Raw genomic sequence first — 24,617 nt, 5'->3', positions numbered from 1 at the left:
CTTGAGTAAAATGTAGCCTGTGTCATAATGAAACACCCCTCTCCTGAAAATGGTCTGAACAGGCTATTTTTTTTTTACGTAACGTCAAAAACGCCAGTGCTTCGCGCCAGTCTGCGGTCAGCAGCAAAGTGACATGAACAAAATAATTATTAGCTATTGTAGTAGCCTACATTTAGTTGGAATGCCAGGTATGTAGTACTCGAGTACATTTCTTATAAAAAAAGAATCTGTTCTAAAAAAAAACCTTTTACTTCGTTACGTTGGGTGACATTCCTCTCATTACTTTATTTTAATGCAATACGTGTTAAATGCGTAGTTTATTCCAAGCGCGCTGTATCTTTTTTTCTGGGCATGAGCGATGCTCAATTCACAAATGAATCACTCTTTTGAGTCGATTCTGTTCAAAGACTTCATCAAACAAGTTGGCAGATCGGTCTAAATCGGTTCACGAATCAGTTTGAATGATCTGTTCAGTTCCTGCACGCACTGAATCACTGAAGCGCTTTCAATTCACACTTGACTCGAAGTTGTCTAACAGGAAGATTTAAGAACATCACAAGCGTTGGATGAATCGGCCGTGGACTACAGTACAGTCAAGTGAGAGCAAATCTTCAAATGCATCACATTGTTTGCCAGCGTCAGCGATGAAGATCTTTATTAGTTGAACATCTTCTTATGCTGTCTGTGAATTAATGATTCCACAGGACGATACAATCGATTTCATTTCATTCCGGTAATACATTTTACAACCAAACAGATTATTACGCCACGATAGCACTACTAGAAAAGTATGACATCACCTGTTTTTTGGACATATTAAATGTATTAATTAGTGTATTCATAAACCTTAATTGTTCTTACCTTGAAATGTTTAAGTACAAAACACAATTTGCCAGTTCTGCTTACTTAAACTTTGAATTTCATAACTTGAGGCAATCGATTGGTAAAACACCTTTTTTCGAAGGCTTGATTGTGTTTGTGGGGTGCACTGTAACGTGTTCATGCTTCATTTGTAACTTTACAGATGTTGTTTATGCTCAAACAGCAACATTACACACTAACTAAAGTTAGAAAAGTGAAATCATAATCAACCACCCCTTTAAATGTTTTGAGTTTTGCCAAAGTATTCGGGTTTACAGTGCAGATCGTTTGTTAACCTTGGTGTGTGTGTACCAATGTAGCCCACATCACTGAGTAAGTCTCTCTCAGTTAAATGTATGAGAGAGAGAGAGAGAGAGAGAGAGAGAGAGAGAGAGAGAGAGAGAGAGAGAGAGAGAGAGAGAGAGAGAGAGAGAGAGAGCACAGGCATGATATGAGTAGCCTAGCAGATTTGGGGAGGGCCCACTCACTGGATCTGTTCAGGGGCCCAGTCATTTCTGTGGGCGGGCCTGGGTGTTTCCTCACTTGTACTTGCTCCGAGTGTTTCCCTAAGTATTCCTGCATTTTTTCCACTGCCCTGCCTGATCATTTACATCTACGTGACACAAACAATAGAAGTCTGGTGTATAGGGTACAACAAATAAAGTTTTTGCTTTTTGGTGTACTTCACAAATACTAACCGGAAAAAATAAAAAAAAATCATGAGACTCTTTTATATGGCTGTATAGCTAAAGTTAAAAAATTTTGAGGTAGGTTTTTTTATGTTTTTGAAATATGTCTATTATACTCAACAAGGCTGAATTTATTTGGTAAAAACAGTAATATTGTGAAATATTAGTTTAAAATAACTGTTTTGCTATTTGAATATATTTTAAAATGTAATGTATTCCTGCTATGGAAAGCTGAATATTCAGCATCATTACTCCAGTCTTCAGTGTCACATGATCCTTCAGAAATCATTCTGATATGATTTGCTGCTCATGAAACACTGGGACTGTGCCCGAAATCTTTAAAATGTTGTCTTCCGAGGATGGGCTTTAAGGCATGTCAGAATCCAATGTTAACTTTACTTCCTGTCTCCGGAGATAACTTCATCTGACTGATTTTTAAAGGCAGAAAATGGCAGCATCCGAAATTGCAAACTTCCCAAGTAGTAGGTGATAAACAGTTTGTGACAGAATGTCCGAATTAATAGTACTCATAAAAGAGAATGCAAAAAGTACCCGGATGACCTACTACTTCTGGCGAGATTCTGAAGTGCATACAATTGACACTTTAGTATCCCATGACTCGGCCACGGGAGAGGATTTGTGAATGACTGTGAAGCGACGCAACTGACGCTGCTAGGTCACAATAAGGGCAACAATGGGAATGTATAGTACGTCCAGATTCTGTTCATACTAAAAACATTCATACTAAATAGAACACTTTTTTTAGCGGCCGTAGAGTAGGCTAATCACTTATTCAAAACAAACACCCACACGAGATTCTGTGTTCGGACGCAGCTGATGTTGACCTATCCATTACTGCCTTTGGTATCCCACATTTGTTCCATTCTGTGACAGTTAATTGGGCTAAAAAATAAAGGTGGCATATATGTTGTGGTTGGTGTTCAGTTTGTGTGTAAATGTAAGTCGTTTTCCACTTCTGATGTAATTTCTAGTGAGAAATATCTGCTTAGTTTTCACCGAAGTTCGGTCTATTTTGCCGTAGATTATTTAACCATTAAACTGGCTCAGAAGTCAGTCTGAAATCAGTTTTGTGAGGTGCCTTCGTGCACAAACGCTGCCCGAGTCATTTGCCCGATAGCGAGGCAACAAGTAGCCTACGTTTTTGGATGCAGCCTGGGTCTCATTCACTAATAATTGCGTGGATTATTTTGTATTGGTTTGTATCAGTATTTTGAGATGTTATGCTCTTAATAATAATAATAATAATAAATCGGTGCATTCAATGTTGTACTGTATATTTTATAACACAGTGTTACAGCTGACCACCCTGGATGTTTGCCTAATTTTCTCAGCAACCTATGGAAGTTTCAGATTGAAGCCACGGTAAAAGCATTGCATGCGTTTCTACATGATTCGATAACCCACTCAACTATTAGAAATGTTTTGGTTACTGGCGGGGCAAAAATAGAGAAAGTAACTGGCTATGTGTCCAATGTTAGTTACTCAATATTAACCGTTTGCTTATTGAACTGTTGCATAAAATCAATCACAGTCATGCTGTTGCACAGAATATTTATGTGTGATTACCTGCAGTCTCTTGTTTATATTATTCAGAATTTTAGGATATTCAGAACAGTTGCTTGTGTGATGTTGTTTCATTAGAAATACAGTAGCAGTCAGAAATCAATAGTTTCTTGCTGAACACTTTAAAGAATTTCATTAAAAAGAAGTTATAAAAAGATCATTGGAGTAGCCCACATTTTACAAGAAAATAGTATTTCAGATTTTCTACCTCAAAAATTCATGTTTATAGGTGCAGTGTGTGATTTCTAGCGGCATCTAGTGGTGAGGTTGTGAATTGTAACCAACAGAAGTTACGGTGGCCGACAGGAAAGATGTCGTCGTCTGAGATAGCAGAGAGTAGACAGCAATACGTTTTTTTTACAATTATAAATTAAGGAATTATGTTAACTTAATTATTCAGTAAAACGATGTTATTGCGAATATATTTGTTACATGTTCATCATTGTGTCAGTGTTTTATTCACTGACTTTAGCTTGCTTCTTTTGCACGAAGAACAACATAGGAACGAAGCGCGCTTGTCTGTTTAGGGCCACTGTAGAAACATGTCGTCCCAAAATGGCTATTTCAATGTAAAGGGACCGGCGGTGTATGTAGATAGAAATGGCTTATTCTAAGGAAATTAAAACATTACGGTTCATTATGTAAGGTCATTATACAGCACTGAAAAACATAGTTATGTAGCCTATATGATATTGCATGTCTGTAAACCGGTCCTCCTAAATTTTACACAATACACGATTACTTCAATGTGTTACTTGCCATTTCTTTGTAATTATTTGTAAAACTTACTAGCAATTTTAGAGTTAAAAAAAAGTAAATCTCACATAATTTCTTTCCAGTTAAGAAATATAACTGAGAATAACTAGAACAATGTTTTACACCACCTTTAAGATTTTATTAATTTCCACAGACCTATCAGTGATAGCCTATCACTCCCTAATATTTACAGGTTTTTTCCAGAACTGTGGGAATTAACCTGACAACTATATCTCATCTCTAAGACTATGAAAAACATGCATGACTTGAGGTCAGTAAAACTCTAAATCACACGCTCGCACAGCTAAAGCACTCCTATTTCTTTAATATGCAAACTGCAAGTAGCTGCATGTTCCCAGCACAGCAAGTTGCTGCAGAGTCTCACATGAACATTCTGTCTGTCAGTGGTTCTATGGTTCTATGGTTGCCAATGGTGACAGAAGCTTCATCTCAGGCATGAGCATCAGGGGGTCCTGCCATAGAAACAGAAGAAGCTTCAGTTGATTGCTCAGTGCTGGGAGTCACATGGTACCACTATGACCAACCCCCCCCTTCCTTTCCCTCAGAATCCATACGAGTGGGGGAAGGGAAGGAGAGGAGGGAAGTGGGGAGAGAAAGAGGGAGGGTTGAGTTGGAAGCATGAAGGCAAGGTGGAGAGTGTGGAACAAACAAACGAGTGAGAGGAAGTCCCTTATCCTTCGCCGTACCGGAGTAAAACATAGATGCAACCCTGACCCTTTGTCTTTGCTTTAGCACAGAGCCTGGAGCAAATAATCACAGCACAACCAGACAGACAGAGAGAGAGAGAGAGAGAGAGAGAGAGAGAGAGAGAGAGAGAGAGAGACACACACAGATAATAGGAACACTTCGGAGCATTTGACTGGATAACAGGCGGAAAGGGAATGCATCTCAGAGGCTCATCTTCAGGGAGCCTCCCGGCTATGTAAGAACGTCTGTGGATTTTTGTAAGGATTCCTTAATTAGGGAGGCAAGCAACTGTGGGAATATTGCTTTGGGAAGCCGGAATACTGTGCGATGAGTGGGAACAGGAGGCGGAGGAGGGATTGCTGAAGCATGGAGCAGGTGAGCGATATCAGCGTACAATTACGCCGAACAAACATGTTTCCTGTTTCCTGCTTCATGCCAGTGATGCTTCGGGCAAAAGCAAACGGCACAGCAGGATCCTCGCATCAGTCTCTAGCAGCAAATCCATCCTTAACACTATAGCATGTGGCTTGCATTTTTTTGTTCATCATTTTGTCATTTTGTGATGCTGTTGTCATGCTGAGTAAATCCTACAGCATGTCACATATAAATGGGGGTTGGTGTCAGAATCACCAATTGATTTGAACATAGTGTATTTTATTTGCCGTATGAATGCTTAAAATCAGATCTGAGTAACCTTATACTCTGCTTTGCATGAGAGCAATGCACCTTAAACACTAACACAGATACAAGTCCAGACAAGTAAATCATACTTGATAACTCATACTCTTACTGCTTACCCAAATCATAAGAGTAAGGGTTACCATTGTTCTGAAGTATATATATCTATATATATATATATATATATATATATATATATATATATATGTGTGTGTGAATATATGTGTGTGTGTATATACACATATATATATCAGAATTTATTAAATATTGTTATTATTACTTGTTCTCACACACTTATTATATAATAAATGAATCATATTAATATAATGTATTACATAGAGAGATGGTAACGTGTAAAAGCAGTTGTTTGCCATGCAGTGACACTAAAGGGACACAGGGATGCTGATTCCCTGGGCTGACTTTGCTGCCTAAACATTATGTCATGCTCTCAATAGTCACGCTCCTTTGGGACAGCAGTGTGTGAAAGAGAGACACCATGACAATTTATTTAGTTTGTATTTGGGCTATGACTGAATGGCATTTAGCAAAATATTTCAATCTTTCCTTCTCTTTAAACGGGTCGCATGCCGTTTTCCCGCTCTCCTGTGATGAATTATTCATGCACTCAACACTGCACGTCCTCAGCCACGTCTTGCATGGGTCTAACGTCAACCAGGTGATGTCATCCCCATGCAATAGTTTGTATAATATCTAATATTGACCCCATTGATTTACTTTCAGTGTTTGACATTCAGTATCTGGATCGCCACTCACATAATGATGGCAATGGCTCAGTCATGAGAAGAACAGTAAGACAGGCCAGTGCTAGACAGGGACCTGATCCAACCTCCAAAGTTGTGTAAATGTATTGTCATGGAAAAATGCCGGAAGGCAAATGACTATCTAGCCAAACAACAGGCCACTGAGAGCAACAGTATCAATACTTCACAAAAAGTCAGTAACACATCTTTGCTCTAATTGGTGCAGGAGTGTATTAGGCCACTGAGTGGCTGAAAGGTAAAAGCTAAACACTACAAATACTTTCCCTACACTGAAACAGTCCAGAAAGTGTGTGTGTGTGAGAGAGAGTGAGAGTGTGTGAAGGTCGTCTCATTGATCAGGAGTATGGAATGACTATAGGACAGTAATAGTAGCTGGCTCTGTGAGCAAAAGTGCAAAGCGCGTTCTTCCTGCAATTCCTTCAAATCTGTTTACAGCTCCTTCTTCTCTTACGATTGTCAAAAGCTATGTTATCTTATGATAGCATGTATGAAACAGGCCCACGAGCCAAAAATCTGATGCAATTGTGGTCAGTAATGCAGAAAGAGACAGTTGGCACATGATGGCAGTCTGTTCAGGGGGATCGGGGTGTAGTGGTTAAAGTCACCATGAAATCCAAATTGACAAATATATATATATTTTTTAAACAGAATATTGCAGCATTTATTATAAATAATTTATCTGTGCACATTATTAATATTTTAAAATTAATGTGCCCTTATAATATTTAATCAAATTAACTTGCTCTCTCTCTTGTACTGACATGTTTTCTCTGATGGTGTGTTTACTGTCAAGAGGGCGGGACAACTTGCACTCACATGATATGACATCACAGCAATAGCAAACCACAACCATCCAACGGTACAATCCATACAATTTACAATACATTTTGTTCTTGTTTGAGCAGCCATTTCACAAGTCACAATAGGAAAGAAAAGACAATTGCAACTTACGTTTTATGCCGACTTTAAAGATCCAGGCTGGTTTGAGTACTACCAGCCCGATCTCACGGCAATTCGTACAAATTTTACGACGTGGCTAATTCGTACGAATTCATACGACCTCACTCGTACGAATTAGTACGATTTTTGCTAAATCGTACATATTTTACGAGTTGCCCAATTCGTATGAATTTGTACGAATGACCTACCCCTGACCCCGCCCCTAAACCAACCCATCACGTGGGTTCAGACAAAACATACAAATTCGTACGAGTGAGGTCGTACGAATTCATACGAATTAGCCACTTTTTAATCACTCGTACAAATTCGTACAAATTGGTCGTGAGATAGCGTTGGTACTACGGAGCCCGGGAAGTCACCTGTGGAAGAAAAAAAAAAAACAATCCGTCCCCTCCGTACTCACAAATTCTCAAACTGTTCCCCTGGTTTAATAAGTCGGGCCACGGATTAATAAACTGTACCCACGGGTTTCTAATCCACGCTCTCAGATTTGTAAACCGTGCCTTCATTTTTTGCAATCTGTACCGACAAATTCATAAACCGTGCCCACGCTTTCGCAATCCATTCCCACGGGTTTGTAAACTGCACTCACGGATTTGTGTCTCACCCTCATTTTAGAAGAACACCGCAGTATGAGTATCCCTCAAACAATGGTTCTTCAGGTTGGTCCTTAAAAATTGTTCCTGTAATAAGTGAGACTTGTTATAACATGTTGGATTTCACTCAGATCCATTTGATTTTTATATTATTGATATGTGCAATGAAATAACTTAGCTCCATGCACCTCTGAAATGACTTTACATTTTTTGGCTGAGGTCACAAAGCCTCTTATTTTCTTATTTGTGACCCTGGACCACAAAACCAGTCACATGTGTCAAATTTGTCATAATAAAATCATCAGAAAGCGGAATAAATAAGCTTTCCATTGATGTATGGTTTGTTAGGATAGGACATTATTTGGCCAAGATACAACTATTTGAAAATCTGGAATCTGAGGGTGCAAAAAAATCGAAACATTGAGAAAATCGCTTTCAAAGTTGTCCACTTATGTTCGCGATTGTGCTGCATTCGCTCACAAAAATAAATTATTTATATATTTACGGTAGGAAATTTACCAAATATCTTCATGGAACATGATCTTTATTCTAAGGATTTTTGGCATAAAAGAAAAATGTATAATTTTGCCCCATACAATGTACTGTTGGCTATTGCCACAAATATACCCGTGCTACTTGTGACTGGTTTTGTGGTCCAAGGTCACATTTTAGCTCCATCCCGCAAACCTTTCTAAAGAGACCATGCCCAGCTAGCTACTCTTGTCAATTTTGGTATGGAACACACACTTGTGACAATCAGATCAATTCCTAATGGTGCATCAAGTCCTACCGTAATTTTTTTCTAAAAGAATGTTCTAATAAGCACGCCACCTACTGGAGGATCTATGAAACCTGCAGGAAAAAGTCACTGAAAAATCCCTATGCACAAACACAGACAAGCGGAGTAATAAGTCCTAATGCTGTTATGGAGCTTGACTAAATTAATGGAAAATAATGGAAAAAAGAAAATCTGTCACATCACGGAAGTAAAATGGGTTGCAGATGCATCCTTTTTTTCAACAAACACAAACAACTCTATCAATACACTCTTTTTTCCTCCCCCTGCTTTGAATTTGAATCGAGTTTTAGCATTATCTTACATTTTTCACAAACTCTGCACTGCAGAGAACTGAAGATGCTCAATAGCCTGACAATCCAGACCCACATCAAGATCACCACAACACGATGTGATTGGCCTGACTAGAGTTTGTTTTTTCCAGCTCGCAAGCCAACGGAGAGTTTCTAGACGACACTGGCTGCAAAATAATGCTGCCGCTATAGGGTGCGTCTAGATTTCTAGGCTAGATGCTCCAGCAATATCAGCATTAAATCATTCTAAATCAGCAGTCAGAGAGCAACTGTGCAATTAATAAAATAAGTTTCCATTTAAAGTAACCAATCCATTGAAGTAACTCTTGGCAACCTTTAGGCCGTCATTCTTCACTGCAAGACTAAAAACCAGGACAAAAGAGCTCATGTGATGTATAGGCCTGTTTTCTCTGCTGATGTCCGAGTAGTTATTGATTTTACAGCTGGAGCTAATGACCTGTTACTTCATCACTGTCCACCAGCCCTGAATCACATATATGGGTGAGAGCGAGAGAGCTTGGGAGGCCGTCTTGCATTCGTTTGTCTGTGTCTCTTTCATATTTTCTTCATCTTGTGCATTCCATCGCTGTCTTCTGCTCCCTTTAACATCCATCACCTCTTTTACTCTGCCTCTGTCATTTATTTCATGGCCATATTGTGATATCTTAGGGTTTGGTATCATAATGAATTAGATTACATGGATTATATTTGTTGGGAAATTCATCCCACTCAGCAGTCAGTGGGCAGATGGCTGAGGGTTTGTGAGGCAGATGTTTCCCTGCTTAATCTGGATGGACTGTTTCCACATGGCAGCACAAAACGGCCTCATATAGCACACTAACATTATGGATGGATTTATAATGCAAATATTGTTTTTGTAGTTGTAGTAAATTATAAGGGAGGTTATGGGGTAAAACTATTGCTCTTAAATGGAGCATGGACTGTCTTGCTTTGAAGAAACTGGTGTACTTCAGAGATATGTTTTACAGATAAAGCTCTTTCCAGATCATAATGTGTTTAACAGAGTCAGATAGCTCTTAAGAATTGCCTGGTGCCGTTCTGATTGGCGGTGGGATCAAACAGGCTATTACGTTATTATACAGAGACATTTCAAATGTTAATGCCGTCTCAAAGGAGACCATACATTTACAATGAACTTTTACTTACAAACAATAAAATATTTTTCCTGTGCTAAAATTGTACATGGAAATGTCAAAAAACATTGTAGTATGTATTAATACGTCTGTGCGTGTGAAAATTTTTGAACATGTAGGGGTCAGACAGAAGGGTCCTCACCTTTAGCCAGGAGGAAGTGATGTAAAAGAGAAAGGAAATATTGGTATGTATGCTATGCCACATGAATTATGAGGAAACAGGACATTAGCGCTTTACAAGCACCATGAGATGGTCTCTAGGACCAAAAACAGTCTCAGTATCCTCATAACAGCGCATAAATAGAGAAAATGGTAGTTCGTGTAACACAATACAGTTCCATTCAGAGCATTTCCTCTCACTCTAGTTATTTTTACCTTTTTTAGTACTCTCTTCTTTCCTGCAGGGATAATATGGCAGAGTATCACAGATGTTTCTGCTGCATATCTATACACAGATACTGTATAATGCTTTCTAATGGCCTCGAAATACATTAAATATTTATAGCAAGTTGAATAATTATGTTTTTATTCTAAGTCAGAGTTGAGTAAGTCATTGTTGCTGATTTAGTATGGTTTCTTTATTCCTGAAGTCTACTAATTTGTAAAACAGACCCAAAACGCTGCATGGCCTGCTGTGAATAGCATAGATTTACGACAGGTTGTAGGAGGAGACACAAAAAACATGGGGTCGTGAACCCCGTGACCACTTCCTCCTTCTGCCCTTGACACTTACAGTGGGGTTCAACCATCTGAGTCCACGTGAAAATTGGGATTTGATTGATAATTTTTAAAATCTGAGAAATAAACAAAAAGCTTTGGGATTGTTTTAGAAAAGTATAAAGAAAGAAACATTATGATGTAAAATGAATAAGACTGGTCACTAATCGAATCTGTAACACTGATCATGTGACTGTACAGATGGTAAGGTGCTCCTCCATTGAAGCTCAAGATGCTCTTTGGATCATCTCAAATCATGCTGGAAAACATGATCATCAGGTTTCATCAAGTTCATTCAGCCCAAGTGAGCAAACACTGAAACATTCAGAAATTCATGCAACTCAAATTATGATATATTTTTGATGAAAAAAAAAACAGTATTAAATTAGAAAAATACAAAGTTGAAGCATATTCACTATATGACACTATTGGAACCCCACTGTACATCCCTTTAAAAGAATGGGGAAAAACCCACACAGCTTGAATTTATAGTATAACATTAGCTCATTACATAAAAACACATTGTGCTAAGTGTTTTTTTTTTTTTTTTTTAACAAGCTAGCTGCCGGGCTTTATTACGAGCTGCATGGATGATGATGATGATGATGAGAGAAGCACATGAAGGATTCTGAGCAGCACTGGAGCTACATAGATGCTTGATTTAACAAATGCTTTGATGGTACAATAAAAAGCCCCAGTGACTTTAAGAAAGCAGTTCACAATTTTTTCTCCCGTGAACATTTTGAGCCCGATGGGCAAAAGGGTGGCAGAAAGAAATGGATGGAAATAACGAGAGAAATAGCTCACATGTGGCTGTGTTTTGGCACAGAGCTACAGTCTCCCAATCGCTCCATCTCCTCTTATCTTGTGGATTAGGGCTTATTGGGATAATTTGACCTGGTTTGGTGGTAGGAGAGGATAATGCACACCGAAGGGAATACTGAGTTAAACACACAAGCATGGACACATACACATTAAAGTTTGGAATGAATTCATCAGTGCAAAACTTGCATATACTACCGATCAAACGTTTGGGGTCTGTAAGATTCTTTTATCTCTAAACAAATAAAACAAAAAATCTTACAGACTCCAAACTTTTGAATGGTAGTGCATTTAAAACAGATAATTCTACCGTTATTTACTCAAATATTCACTCATATTTTTAAAAACCAAAATGTTTTTGCAATACAAAGACAGTTGTGACAAGCGGTTCAGTTGCCAAGCTCCAAAAATGAGAGAAAAACAGCATTAAAATATTATAACAGTAGTCTGTTTGACTCTGGTGCTATGGACATACATGCCAAATCTATACAATAGCATAGTCAATATTGACAGAATTTTAATTTTGGTGAACTATATGATAATACATCATTACTTTTGGTGTTATTAGGACCACTACTGTCCTCAAAACTCGCTTGCACACAAAATCAGCGAAACATCTCCTGCTTTGTTTGATTTATGTGTTGAAGAAACACAAAACGAGCTTGGAGTATTGCAAAAGCCTCTCTCTTTTTCTTTCTGTCTCTCTAATGACAGCCACATGGGCTGAAGCAGTGAAGAGTCAGCGGCAGGGCCCAGTGCCACGTTCTCTGTGTTTTCAGCAGCACCAGTGTGTTTTGCCCTGAGGACGAGAGACTTTAAGGAGCTGGCTGATGGTCTACAGCTTTCCAGAGCTCCCGGACTCTCCAATTCAGCACAGTTCCATTTAATCAGCAAGAAAGTGTACAAAAGAAAGGTTTTCTTTTTGTCTTTGTCCTGCTGTGACCTAACACACTCCACTGCTGAGTTTCTTAACTTGATCTAAATGAGCAAAGCAGTGTTTGCTGTTTTGCCGTGTCCCCAGGCTGCTTTGTCAGTGTGCCTCCGGTCGGCCAGTAACAATGAGCCAGCTTGAGTCAACTTCCTACTGTATTATTTACTTGACAGTCGTTTCACACCAAAGTCTTCCCGCAAATCCAACTAACATACCAAAGAAAGTCAGCTGACAGAGTTCTTCAAGGAAATCAAGAACGAAAAACACAAACATTGTGAGAATGTGAGCTATTTTTATTCATTGTTTCTAAGAAAGACTCTAAATCCGGCATTGCATTTTTTTCCCCTGTGGTAAAACGACCGGCCTAAAGCAGTGACTTTTAAATCAATACTTCATTTGCTCGTCTGTTTGCCTGCATCTCATTGATTGATCTGTCATGACCACAGCGTGACTTGCACAGCTCTAGTCTGAAGCGCCTGCATGTTAATCGTCACATTCTTCCCAATCCGTAACCTCTGACCTCTCCAGCTCCCTTTTCCCCTCCCAGCACGACTCATAATTGTCTCACGTTGTCACTCTTTCAGAGAAAATTTTTTTTTACCATGATTTCTCTTTGGTAAACAAGTCATTTCAGAATCAATTTTCAGAATCAATACCATCAGGTTAAACCATGATTTATCAAGTCAATCACTTCGTGTCATTCTATTATTTATATTCACATGATATATGTTTTCTGCATGTGCGGTGGTATCTCCAAATGGTTAAACATTTAGGCTAGTGTAGAATTATGATAATTAAATTAAATTGACTTCTTTATGATCAATACAGTTAATTTTTATATCTGATATGCAGGATGGATTTAGTTGTCAAAAATCTTATAAATTATGAATGATAAATGGTGACTGAGCAAATAAGTTTTTTTTCTGTTTCCCTCTTGAGAGTGATTGACTTAAATAGAAAGTTGTCTAATATTTGAAACTTAATTTTTGGACAAGTACCATCGTTTTTCCATGATATTCTTTGAAATACCTTATGTAAACATCATTGGATGAAAGTGGTAACTTTCAAAAAGGTACAGTGGGAGTATCAAGGCAAGATCATCATGATATGAAATGTATTTTCTGTGGTTTAATATACGAATATCATGGCAGGCCTATAACCTCTGACTTATAGGCCTATGTTCATTTTTTTTAAACAAAAGTCCAAACATTTAACACCATTGTATTATCATTAGCTGTTATCTTAATTTTACCACACTGTCGTTATTTTTAACTCGCTATCATTTCTGTTCCTCAAAGATGTTTTAGCAGTTGTAGTAGCTACCTCTCTCTACACACTCATCATTTACTCACCTTCCTTATTTCTGTAATGTCTTTTCGTTCCCGTATATCTTTTTATCTGGGTACAAAGAGGGCTTTGTTTTCATGGCCTTGAACGCACCGCGCTCTGGCGCCCGTCGCGCGTCCAGCAACGTCATAGTTTCCGAACGCAAGCAAACGCAACGCGTCGTGTTTTGTAATGCCCGCTGCTGCCGCCAGAGGGAGCTGCGCGCTACTCGTCACAACCCAACACGCAGATTAATCCAGCGCGTTGTGCTGTAGTGGGACAGGCCGGTGGAAGAACTGAACGGATTTGCATCGGGGCGAGGGAAAAGGGAGGGCACTGCGGGCAAACAACGGGAAAGAGTCGAGTGGACGGAAGAAATCTGGATAGGTGAACAACACGGTTTAAGATAAAGCGCTCATAGTATACTTATTTTATACATATCTTAATCGCGACCCCCCGAATCCCCCTCTCGGTATCCCCCTGCAAAACAAGTTAAGCTGTCCAATGAATGGAGTTGCATTTTGCCTTGTTGGAATACCTCCGTATCCAGAAAACGAAGTAAGTGGAAGAGCTTTCCTCACTAAAGCGAAAACGCGCTGAGCGCCTGATGTTCTGCAAACGTTTGTGTAAAGTCGAGTTAAACATCATTCTGTGTGTTGAATGGTGTTGTAGGCTTTTAATCAGAGAGCATGATTTCCGAAGAGGATTAAGTAGCGTGGATACAATGTGTACAAACAGACGAGACCGCTATTCCTACAGAAACTCCTTTTAACTGCCAGTTTGGGATAATTATCGCATTTTACACTTTAATAGTTTATGAAGCACGTATTTACAACGATATTCGACTGAAATTGTCGTACTTTAACATCACTCGCACATTGCTGTTGTTGTTGTCAGTATTCAATCAATCTGAGTACAGCCTGTCAGTCAATCACTGTCTGCACACGTGATTCACTTATTTATCGAAACGTGGTTTAACAAAAACATCATGTGTACACTTTGTTAATGTTGTATGCATTATGTGCATGAGTGATATACATCTCAAAAAAGTTTTTTTTCGTGGTAAGTGAAAATGATCAACGTAATTAGACTGTTTTTTTAAATAGCCTATATATGATACATATACACAGTTTAAATATTTTATATCAAGAATATAAAGTTGTTTGCTATATTAAATATTGGATCTGTTTCTCTTTAGAATGAATAGCTGTTACATAGAAAGTTGTAATTTATTCCAACATTATTATTACTTAGCCTAATTTAGCCTACTTAAAGCCTACGGAAATAAATGATCCATTAAAGACCATTGATCTGATATTGGTAAAACTGACTAGCCTTGATTGATCTCATAGTATCAAATAATATATTCTGTTGTTTTTATTATAGACTTGGCTACTTGACTTGACTACTGACATTTTTAAAACAACAAATTAATTATCTGTTTTATTTCTCAACATTTCTTCGTCTAAGCAGGCTATAGTCTCCTTCAACACTCTTAGTCTGTTTATATTTACTAGGAGAGAAAGAGGAACCGTTTATGTGTACCGCTGTATCTTTGAGTGTGTGTGTGTGTGTGTTGTCCATGTGTGTATGGGTGTGTACCAGCACATTACAGCATCACTCGGAGCAATAGCTTTACTGTATGTCTCAGATCTTTTCGTTGTCATAATTCTTGTTTTATAGTCAGAGGTTTTTCTCTCCCCTTTTTTAGACCCCTTTGATGTGAGACGAGGAAAGAAAGAAATGATTAGTCATCAAGACTAAATGGTTTTTGTGTGTGTTTTGCATCATTAGAAATAGAGCTGAATGAGTGTGTCTGTTCTGTCTAATCTGAAGACTACCATAGTAAAAGATTACCACACTGCTGGTGTTTGCAAGTCAGAATGGCTTTAGAGCTCAGCGGCATTAGTAAAGAGATCTTAATTTGCACTAAAAAGTATTTAAACACTTGAAAATGTCTGAATGTCATTGCATTAGATAACAACATATCAAAACAAGTGGTAGCTTTCCTATTTTCGTGTCAAGGTGATTTTTAATGGACGTGTAAAGTCAGTTCTCCTCAAGTTCACACATGGTGTTCTATCAGACTAACCAACTGCAATCCTTCACATTAACTATTGTGCCCTTTTTACTGCCTATGCAGTAGAAAAGTGATTTTAAAAAAGTGCTACATGACTAACAGAAAGAAAGGATGTTGTCTTCCCTTTTACCAAATAAGTAGGAAAAACCTCAACACCCATAATGCACTAGGCATGTTGCCATCCAACACCACTCCCACCAGTTTGCTATGGATATTCTTACCAGAGCCAAATACCGTCTTGCTTGAGTAGGAAATATTTCTTAGCAAACTTTAAGTCGTAATGGTGTTGAGTTGTATTTTTCCAGGGGCAAGAATTCAAAGACTAGCCTCAACGTTTAGCGGGAGCGTGTTACTTTCGGTTTCCAGTAAAGGATCCAGCGTGTTGTAGACAGGGACTAAAGGCTGCAAAAAAATCATAGGCTAAATATGGAGATAACGCTGCGACGGAAGATCTGAAAAACCTCTGTGTTTATAGTCAACATTTCAAACTGGATGACTGTCAACACAGTGTTTAGGGCAAATGGAGTGTGAAAAACTGAAACTAACTGCCTTTCCGTCAGTTCCGCCCGAAGCAAAGCGCCGTCACGAAACAGATATGAGAAAGCTGTTGCCATTGTGTTCCAATTTTACCAGAATTCCGTTTGAAGAGTAGACATATTATGATATATGTTTCAGTGATAAACCTACCCTTGCAATAACGGTTCTGTTAATAACCCTCTGTTGATCCGACTGAACGTGGGTGGGGATACAAAAAGGCAGAAGTGTAATCTGTGCTTTTCACGTAAGCCTTGGAGATGTAAAAAGCAAAACGCTTCATCCAGCCGACTTTTGTTGACAAATAAATGCCAATTTCTCAGTCCAGGTAACACAGAGAATGAGTAAACATTGTTAATTTCCATATACTACAGTACTGACATTGTAACAATACAAAACGGGTTGAAAATTGGCGAAGTTACACTAAGTGCACAATATCATAGTCGGTAATATTGTAACTATGAGTTTCGAGCACATGAAAGACAGACGAAAGTTGTATTCTTGGAAAACATTGGGGGAACATATTTCCAAAACATATAGGAAACTCTTTTATAGAAACATAGGAAATTCCAGATGATGCACAAGTTGTTGAATTTGGAAGGGTCGTGTTGATTTGAAAAATGGTGGAAGCACTGATCTATAATATAGACAAAATGCTTAAAGTTAATAGCTCAACTTTCACAGTTTGCTTTAACAAAAACATTTAGTTATTATGATACCATCTATAAGTTAGTGATAGAAATGAATATTGTAAATAATTTTTTATTTCAATGAAATTATTTTGGTTTATTATTCGAGGTACAAGCTTCCCATGTGCACTTGAAAGCAGCATAATGACATAAATCACTAATGCTTAACTACCAAAAAGAGTCAGATTTTAAACAGTATCTTTTTTTTAGCATTTGAAACTTGACAGAATTATTTTTCTGAAACATTTTGTTTGAAAAATGAACATCTATCCACATATATGACATTCATGCATTATTTAACTGTGTGAAAGTGTGAATTTTGGGGGATTCTTTTGTATGTTGACAGACCTATTGGCCCAGTTAATGATTTTGTTCAGCATCCATTATGTGGCAGTGTAAAACTTATAATGTTATCGACAATAGTGGAATAATAATCTTATAGAGTGTGTGACAGTTATATATGTAATGTAAGCAAAAACCTGTTCCCAACCAACACACACAAAGAGAGATTTAGAGAGATATTTAGGACAAGAAAAGATCAGGGAGGGAGATTAAAATATATTATTTTCTCATTATGGACCAAAGTAAACCCAAATACACTTATAGTCTGCTGTTGTTGTGCTCAGAGGGTGTGGTACGTGTGTGTGTGTGTGTGTGAGTGAATGTGAATGTGAATGTGCTGCTCTCCCTCCCAGTCATGCCTAATTGAACCCTGATTCAATTATCACAAAGCGGTTAGGCAGAGAGGAGGGAAAGGAAAGAAGAGGACATGAGAACACACTTCACTTCATGTAGAGCGATCAGCAGACTGCATTTAGTGCTCACAAATATCAGATCAGAGCAGTCAGTTGAATGCACTCCAGTAAACACATTCAAAACCATTGTCAGTCTGTATTACTTAATTTGCACGAGTTAGTTCACCCAAAAATGAAAATTATGTCATTTATTACTATTAATCCTCATGTCGTTCCAAACCCGTAAGACCTTCGTTCATCTTCAGAAGATGACAGCTTTCTGTCCCTCCATTGACAGCAACATCATTGCAACTTTCAAGGCCCAGAAAGGTATTAACATAGTTAAAATAGTCCATGTAACTACAGTGGTTCAAACTTAATATTATGAAGTGACAATAATACTTTTTGTACGCAAACCCCCACCCAAAATAAGGACTTTATTCAACAATCTCTTCTCTTCCATGTCATTCTCCTACGCTGTTGATGTAGTGTAAACAGAGCAGCGCTTCTGGGTTCTACTTCAGAACGTAAACTCACTATTGGCCGACACTGGTCATGTGTGATGCGTGTGATGCTGGCCAATAGTGAGCCGACTGAATTAAGTCGTATTGAATAAAGTCATTATTTTGGGGGTTTTTTTGCGCACAAAAGGTATTATCGTTGCTTCATAATATTAAAGTTGAACCACTGTAGTTACATGGACTATTTTAACTATGTTGTTTTTACTACCTTTCTGGGCCTTGAAAGTTGCAATAATGTTGCTACCAATGAATGGAGGGACAGAAAGCTCTTAGATTTCATCAAAAAGACCTTCATTTGTGCTCTGAAGATGAAGGAAGGTCTTACGGGTTTGGAACGATACGAGGGTAATTTCAATGACAGAATTTTCATTTTTGGGTGAACTAACCCTTTAATTATTGCATGATCTATATTGTTTAGTCGTGCAAAGAAACATTACACAACTGTTTGATTCCCCAATGCATTAAAAACACAATAAATGGCTAATTCATTTCAAGACTGCAGCCTAGAAGATCTGACTCAATGGAAAGATCTCAGAGGTGTACATGAGCAGTTTGGTTAGGACTTATGCATCCTGAAAGCCCTATTGGGATCACTTGTTCTTGTATGGAAAGAGTTTGTACGAGAGAGAGAGAAAGAGAGAGAGAGAGAGAGAGAGAGAGAGAGAGAGAGAGAGAGAGAGAGAGAGAAGAGAGAGAGAAAATTTGGGCCAAGCTCAAAGTTTATGAGAGAAAAGAGGTTGAATGTTTGGAGAGCAGAGGTCCATTAGCACTTAGACACTGTTTAAACATCATTACATTGGCCTCCAGAGCTGCTTTTCACTCTCAACTCACTTTATCTGTTTCATTCTTTCTACCCTACCATTCAAATGTGTTTTTTTTTAATGTTTATGTAAAATCTCTGCTTACATCATTTATTTGATCAAAAATACAGTTAAAACAGTTAATATTTAAATGTTATTACAATTTAAAATAACTGTTTTCTGTATATTTCTATATATTTCTGAAATTTAATTTCTGTGATGGCAAAGCTTATGGCAAAATCTTCAGTGCCACATGATTCTTCAGAAATCACATGCTGGATGCCCAGAAACATTTATTATTATTATTATTAATGTTGAAAATAGTCCTGCTATTGTCCATTTTTTTAAGGATTCTTTGATGAATAGAAAGTTCAAAAGAAAAGCGTTTATTGGAAATAGAAATATTGTGTAACATTATGTATAACGGCTGTCGATTTAACAACTTAATTTATTAAGTTATGGAAAAATAAAATGATTTATTGCATTTAACGCACCCTTGTGTGTAATAACATCTATGTTGAATCAAATTATATATTTCTTTTAAAGCTACTTGTTTATATGTCTGTTTGATACTTTTCTCATTTAATGCAATGACTTGACTGATCTTTTGGCAGTAATTTCTCAGCCAAATTTGATGTGTGATTAATTACATTAATCAATCGGCACATCATGTAATTAATTAGATGAAAGATATTAATGGGTTGACAGCACTAGTATTTACTGTCACTTTTCTTTTTAATTATTCATTTTTCAATTTAATGCATTCTTGCTGAATAAAAGTGTTAAAAATTCTGTAAAAATTCTATATTCTGTGGGGTCTAAATGTCTATAATCATATTAATATTCAGTGACCCCCCCCCCCCCCCCCCCCCCCCACACACACACACATTCTACTAAATGTATAGGTCTTGTATCAGCTCTTTGAATCATCTGGTTGCAGAACATGTTCATCGGTTTTAGTACAAACTGTAGGTGGATGGATGATGAATGGATGGATTGATGGGTGGAAAAAGAGACAAGGACAGAGGCTAAATGTGTTGACGGATGGAAAGATATCATTTAGAAGGAAGCTCATTACGAGCGATTCAGGGATTTTGATTGGTCAGACGTACACAGTAGGGAGTGTTTTAGATCCTCTCTCATCTCACGCCAGTTTAATGCTTCTGTGAGTTCAGGAAATTGTGTGGTGAATCAGGAATTGATGCACACTGATCCATGACGCTACAAACCCAAATTTAGAAATGCTTCCTTTCTGAGAATGGGAGGTCTGGGTGGGGCAAGATGACAAACTCTCCACCAGTGATTTACAGAAACAGAAGAAGAGAATAACAGTGATGGTAAAAACAGTTCTGCTCATCAATATAGTGTCTTCCCGTGACACATACATTAAGAAAGCACTGAGCTACGGTTATGAAGCTACTTCTATAGAAGCTCCACCCTTCAGATATCGCTGACTCATCGTATTGAAATGCAGGGGCACAGTGTAAAACATGTGTGAGCAGTATGCTGTTATTCACTGCAGTATTGTTGGGACTATTTGAAGAATGATGGCTGTAGGCTTTAGATGTTGAATGCTGAGCCCCAGATGGGCGTCTGCTCCCAGTGGATGACGGCACTCACATAATGGCTGCTTATTGATCTCTCTTTCTCAAAGCTCTCCTTCTCCCTCTGTGTCTGTCTATATAACCTAACGTGAACCTGACGAACCATTACAGAAGTGCTCTTGTTAGTCATTTGACTTGTCTCGGTAGCCTGCAGTCACTTCAGTGAGCTGTGTTTGATGGGAATAACCGTGGCAGTGACCCTGCATGTCCATCTATCTTTTCCAGCAGCTCATGTGACTTAATTGACTCATGAGCATGTTTTCTTTTTGTTGCAAGCATGCTTGTGTACATGGTTTCTGTTGCGTTAGCCACACTACAGTATTACTTACAAACATTTACCACATTAACTACTGTTTCTACAAAAATACTAGTTACTTTTACAGTTTGTACTGCAAAATGATGGTATATTAGGGTGGTTGACTTAAGTTTTCATGCAACGTATTATACTTCATATTATCTAAAACTATTTTAAACAATGTTTTTCTATAATTAGTACTTATATAGTATTCTTATGAGCTTTGTCACACTGTAAAAATATGGTTTGCTAGAAATTTTGCATAATTAAAAAAATGTAGTTACAATGTTTCTAGTACTAAATGCTTGTGTAATGTCACATCACAGCGTATAATCATATATTTCATTAAGTAAATTAATATTTTAAGTTACTTGAAGTACCAAAATGTGTATAATGTATAATGATAACCACTATAATAATACAGGTGTTAAAATATAAATCAGAGGTTATTACAATGTGATCTTCAGACAAAGCTTTCTGTTATTTTCTTTTTCTTTTTTATGATAAATGGTTAATAATGTAATGTAAGCAAAAATAACTAACAATGACAAATAGTAATGAATATCCTAAATTATACCCTGAAACCACATCATTCTGCAGGTATTGTAATTTCTCCAAGATTTCTTTCAGTCGTGCAAATCTTGCGCACATTTGATTGTGATATCGGAGCAAAAGCCCAAACTTTCCATTCCTGTCAGGACAGTGTGGGCAGAGGGCAATTTTTGCTTGAGTGTGATGAAAATGCCTCTCTTCCCACTGGATTGCATTCCTGTGTGCCCTGCAGAAAGAGAGAGTGGGAAAGGAGAGCAGAATTAAAGGAATAGTTGGGCAGGGCTATTGTGTTGTGAGGAGAATCACACAATGACTCTCTCTTTCAGCAGAAAACAGCAGCCAATACAGATCCGCTTGTTGATGTGGTACACAGCTGTGTGGGGAAGAGAGAGAGAGAAAGAGAGGAAGGAAGAGAAGACCGATCAAACTGTATATTTAGCTGTAACTCAGTGGGCATGATGTCATTGTCAAGAGTTTATTCATTCCAGTGACTCGAATCCTCACCTAAAAGATTTGTTTAGTGATCCTTTCTCAACCAGTAATGAGTAAATCGTTCACTTAACAGATTAGTTCAAACGGATTCATTCATATTCATTGAAAAAACTGATTGATTCCTGACCAAAACATACTCCGGTAATCTTTGTTGTATTTATTCTATTCTATTCATTCTATTCTATAAGCAATTTCTTATTCATTCTACAAAATTCTGCAAACTTATTGACGTTTATCAAGCAATAAGTCAACAATAGCCTATGGGTTATGAGTGTCAAAAAATCTTTGGTCATTGTAATGTATGTGGTTATAACTCATTTTTACGCGTACATAAATTGGCCCATTTTTAATTCACGTGCCGATCTCGCATTCAGTCCTTGTTCTTCAATATGTCTCAATTTGTTTCTTTCATGAATAAGATGCTTTGTTCATTGGGACACACTTTAGATTAGGGGACAATTCTCACAATTAACTTTTGCCTCAAAAAACTCCTAATTACTGCTTATTTGGGTCGTTGTTATGTTCAGGTGTATAGGATTAAGGGATGTCGAATATGGTCATGCAGAATAATGCATTAATATGTGCTTTATAAGTACTAATAAACAGCCAATATCCTAGTGATATGCATGCTAATAAGCAGCTAGTTTACATTGAGAATTGTACCCTAAATCAAAGTGTTACTGTTCATTGAGTTTGTCAACAAAACTTGTTCAATGCTGTGCCACTCTTAAATCTTGTTCAGACTCAAAACACTTCAGTGAAGGGAGCATGTTCGTTCAGTAGGTCCATCCAATGGAATTCTTCTTTAGTGGATGAAAAATTGACTAAACGAAACGATTTGTTAACATAAATGATTTGTGCAAAAACACAGATGTGTTCATGACTGAAACACCACTAGTGTTGTTTTTATTCTTCTGGGTAGATGGTGGAACAAGGTCAAATACAGTCCGTGTGCTGTCAAGCTTTTGTGCGGGTCTTCGTGTTTGGATATTAACAACTTGCAAACTTGTCAGCAACCTCAGCATCATGTTTATCATTGTTTAGACAAATACACCGTTTGATAGGCTCAAGTTCTGTATATGATTAAGCATGCAACCCTTGCCCTATAAACACAAACATCCCTCTCTCGGAGTCTGTGTTAATGGATAAGATGTTTTTCCCTGGGGAAGCATGTCCAGGCAGGCTGGGATTGGAGCCTGGGACTTGCCTCGCTGGAGCGGCTGATGGAGAGATAATTCGAGCGTAGGGTAACAGCAGCCCGAGGGCAGGGAGGACAGCTCTCCTCATATCTGCCCGATCCTGTCATATTCTTCATTAGTTAGGTATCAGAATTCATGTTTAAATTATCTAAGGAGCCGTATTCTACACTTTTGCAGCAGTTTTTTTGTTCTCTGAGGCCCACTGATATATTTATCAAGGTTATTTTGATTAAAAAATGTACATTATTTAGTCTAAATGACAATTTTCTGTGTTTTCTCAGACTTTTATAAATAGACATGTCTTAAAAGATAAAAAGTAGAAAAAAAAAACTATTAATGACCCCTGGTTGGAATTTCCAATGTACTGCTTGAAAACAGGCAATAAAACAGCACTTAAAGTTGGACATCCAACTTGGAAACTCATGTGGAAATCAGATTTTGAAAAGATGCAAATGTATACTAAGGCCACATAGGCTAAAATCAAGTAAAAAGCAACATTTAAGGAGAATGATTGTTCATGCACCAGTATGTGGCTCACGTGAGTCAGATTTAGATATCCGCACCCGATCGTCACATTACAATTATTCTAATTCTCAGTGTTAAAATGTGATGATATGGTAGCATATTACACTGAAGTAGGCTGCTTTTAAATGAACATTTAGCTGTTTTAAGTAAGTTCTTCTTTGGCAAAATTGCAGTTCCTTAATAGCCTAAACACAGACTTTACACCCTTCAAACAAAAATTGTCACTGCAACTTCCCGAACACACACACAATAAATTAAATGTGTTCATCCCAAGCAAAAGCTGGATATAGACTTTGAGTTTATTATCATATACATACAGCGCTTCACAGCCGTTACATACCGATCCACTCGCAATTAATTTGAATGCTATTTTTTTATTTCTTGGCCCACCCGATCCGCAGATTATCCACACTCTCCATGGATATAACAGTTATCCACGCATCATACTGTCAATTATGTCAAAAAACTAATTTATTTAGTTTGAAGTTAAACCATTGTAATCCTGATTGTGATCCCATTTTTACAAAATGTAATTGTAATCTGATTACTTTATTTTTTGACATAACTTTAACGATTACAGTTACCAGCTTTTTGTATTCTGATTACGTAACGCCATTACCTGTATTCTGTTACTCCAAACCCTGCAAACAAAGTTCTTACATAACATGACAAATCTGCTGAATACTGAATAGACATTGATGTGTAAACGTAGTTGGTCATATAATCGCTCATGGTCATGACGTCAATATCATCATGATTTATGCATGACCCATTTTTGCAGCTTAGTTTCCATAAAGTCTGAGTGGATCGGTTAAGGACTTTTGCTTCATGAACATTAAAGTATATCAACATCAAACTCTATTAATTTTAAAGACCAAAATCCAGCTTTCTGTGATATGGCCCCTTAAACAAATCTCAGCAGTTTGGGACCTTTCTTTA

At 37.7% G+C, this 24,617-nt stretch overlaps 1 protein-coding gene across 4 annotated transcripts in view; it reads left to right on the top strand.

Moving 5' to 3' along the window:
- The first annotated feature begins 4,839 nt into the window (after nt 1-4,839).
- arhgap23a (Rho GTPase activating protein 23a) overlaps nt 4,840-24,617 on the top strand; it is a 71,555-nt gene continuing 51,777 nt past the window's right edge. For 3 of the 4 annotated variants that reach the window (XR_013196826.1, XM_077213219.1, XM_077213216.1), the window contains exon 1: nt 13,932-14,211. Coding sequence is in view for 3 of the 4 variants with exons in the window: in XM_077213219.1 (XP_077069334.1) it covers nt 14,158-14,211 (54 nt within the window). In the remaining variant the exon portion in view is untranslated. Of the gene's footprint in view, nt 4,974-13,931; nt 14,212-24,617 lie in introns of those variants that run through there. The other variant, XM_077213217.1, reaches the window with a different exon arrangement.

Source organism: Siphateles boraxobius, unplaced genomic scaffold, assembly GCF_051911475.1.
Source record: "Siphateles boraxobius isolate OS27281-9 unplaced genomic scaffold, OSU_SipBor_1 66, whole genome shotgun sequence".
Lineage (NCBI taxonomy): Eukaryota > Metazoa > Chordata > Actinopteri > Cypriniformes > Leuciscidae > Siphateles > Siphateles boraxobius.
The sequence above is the reverse complement of the archived record's forward strand: the minus strand, read 5'-3'. Positions and strand labels throughout refer to the sequence as shown.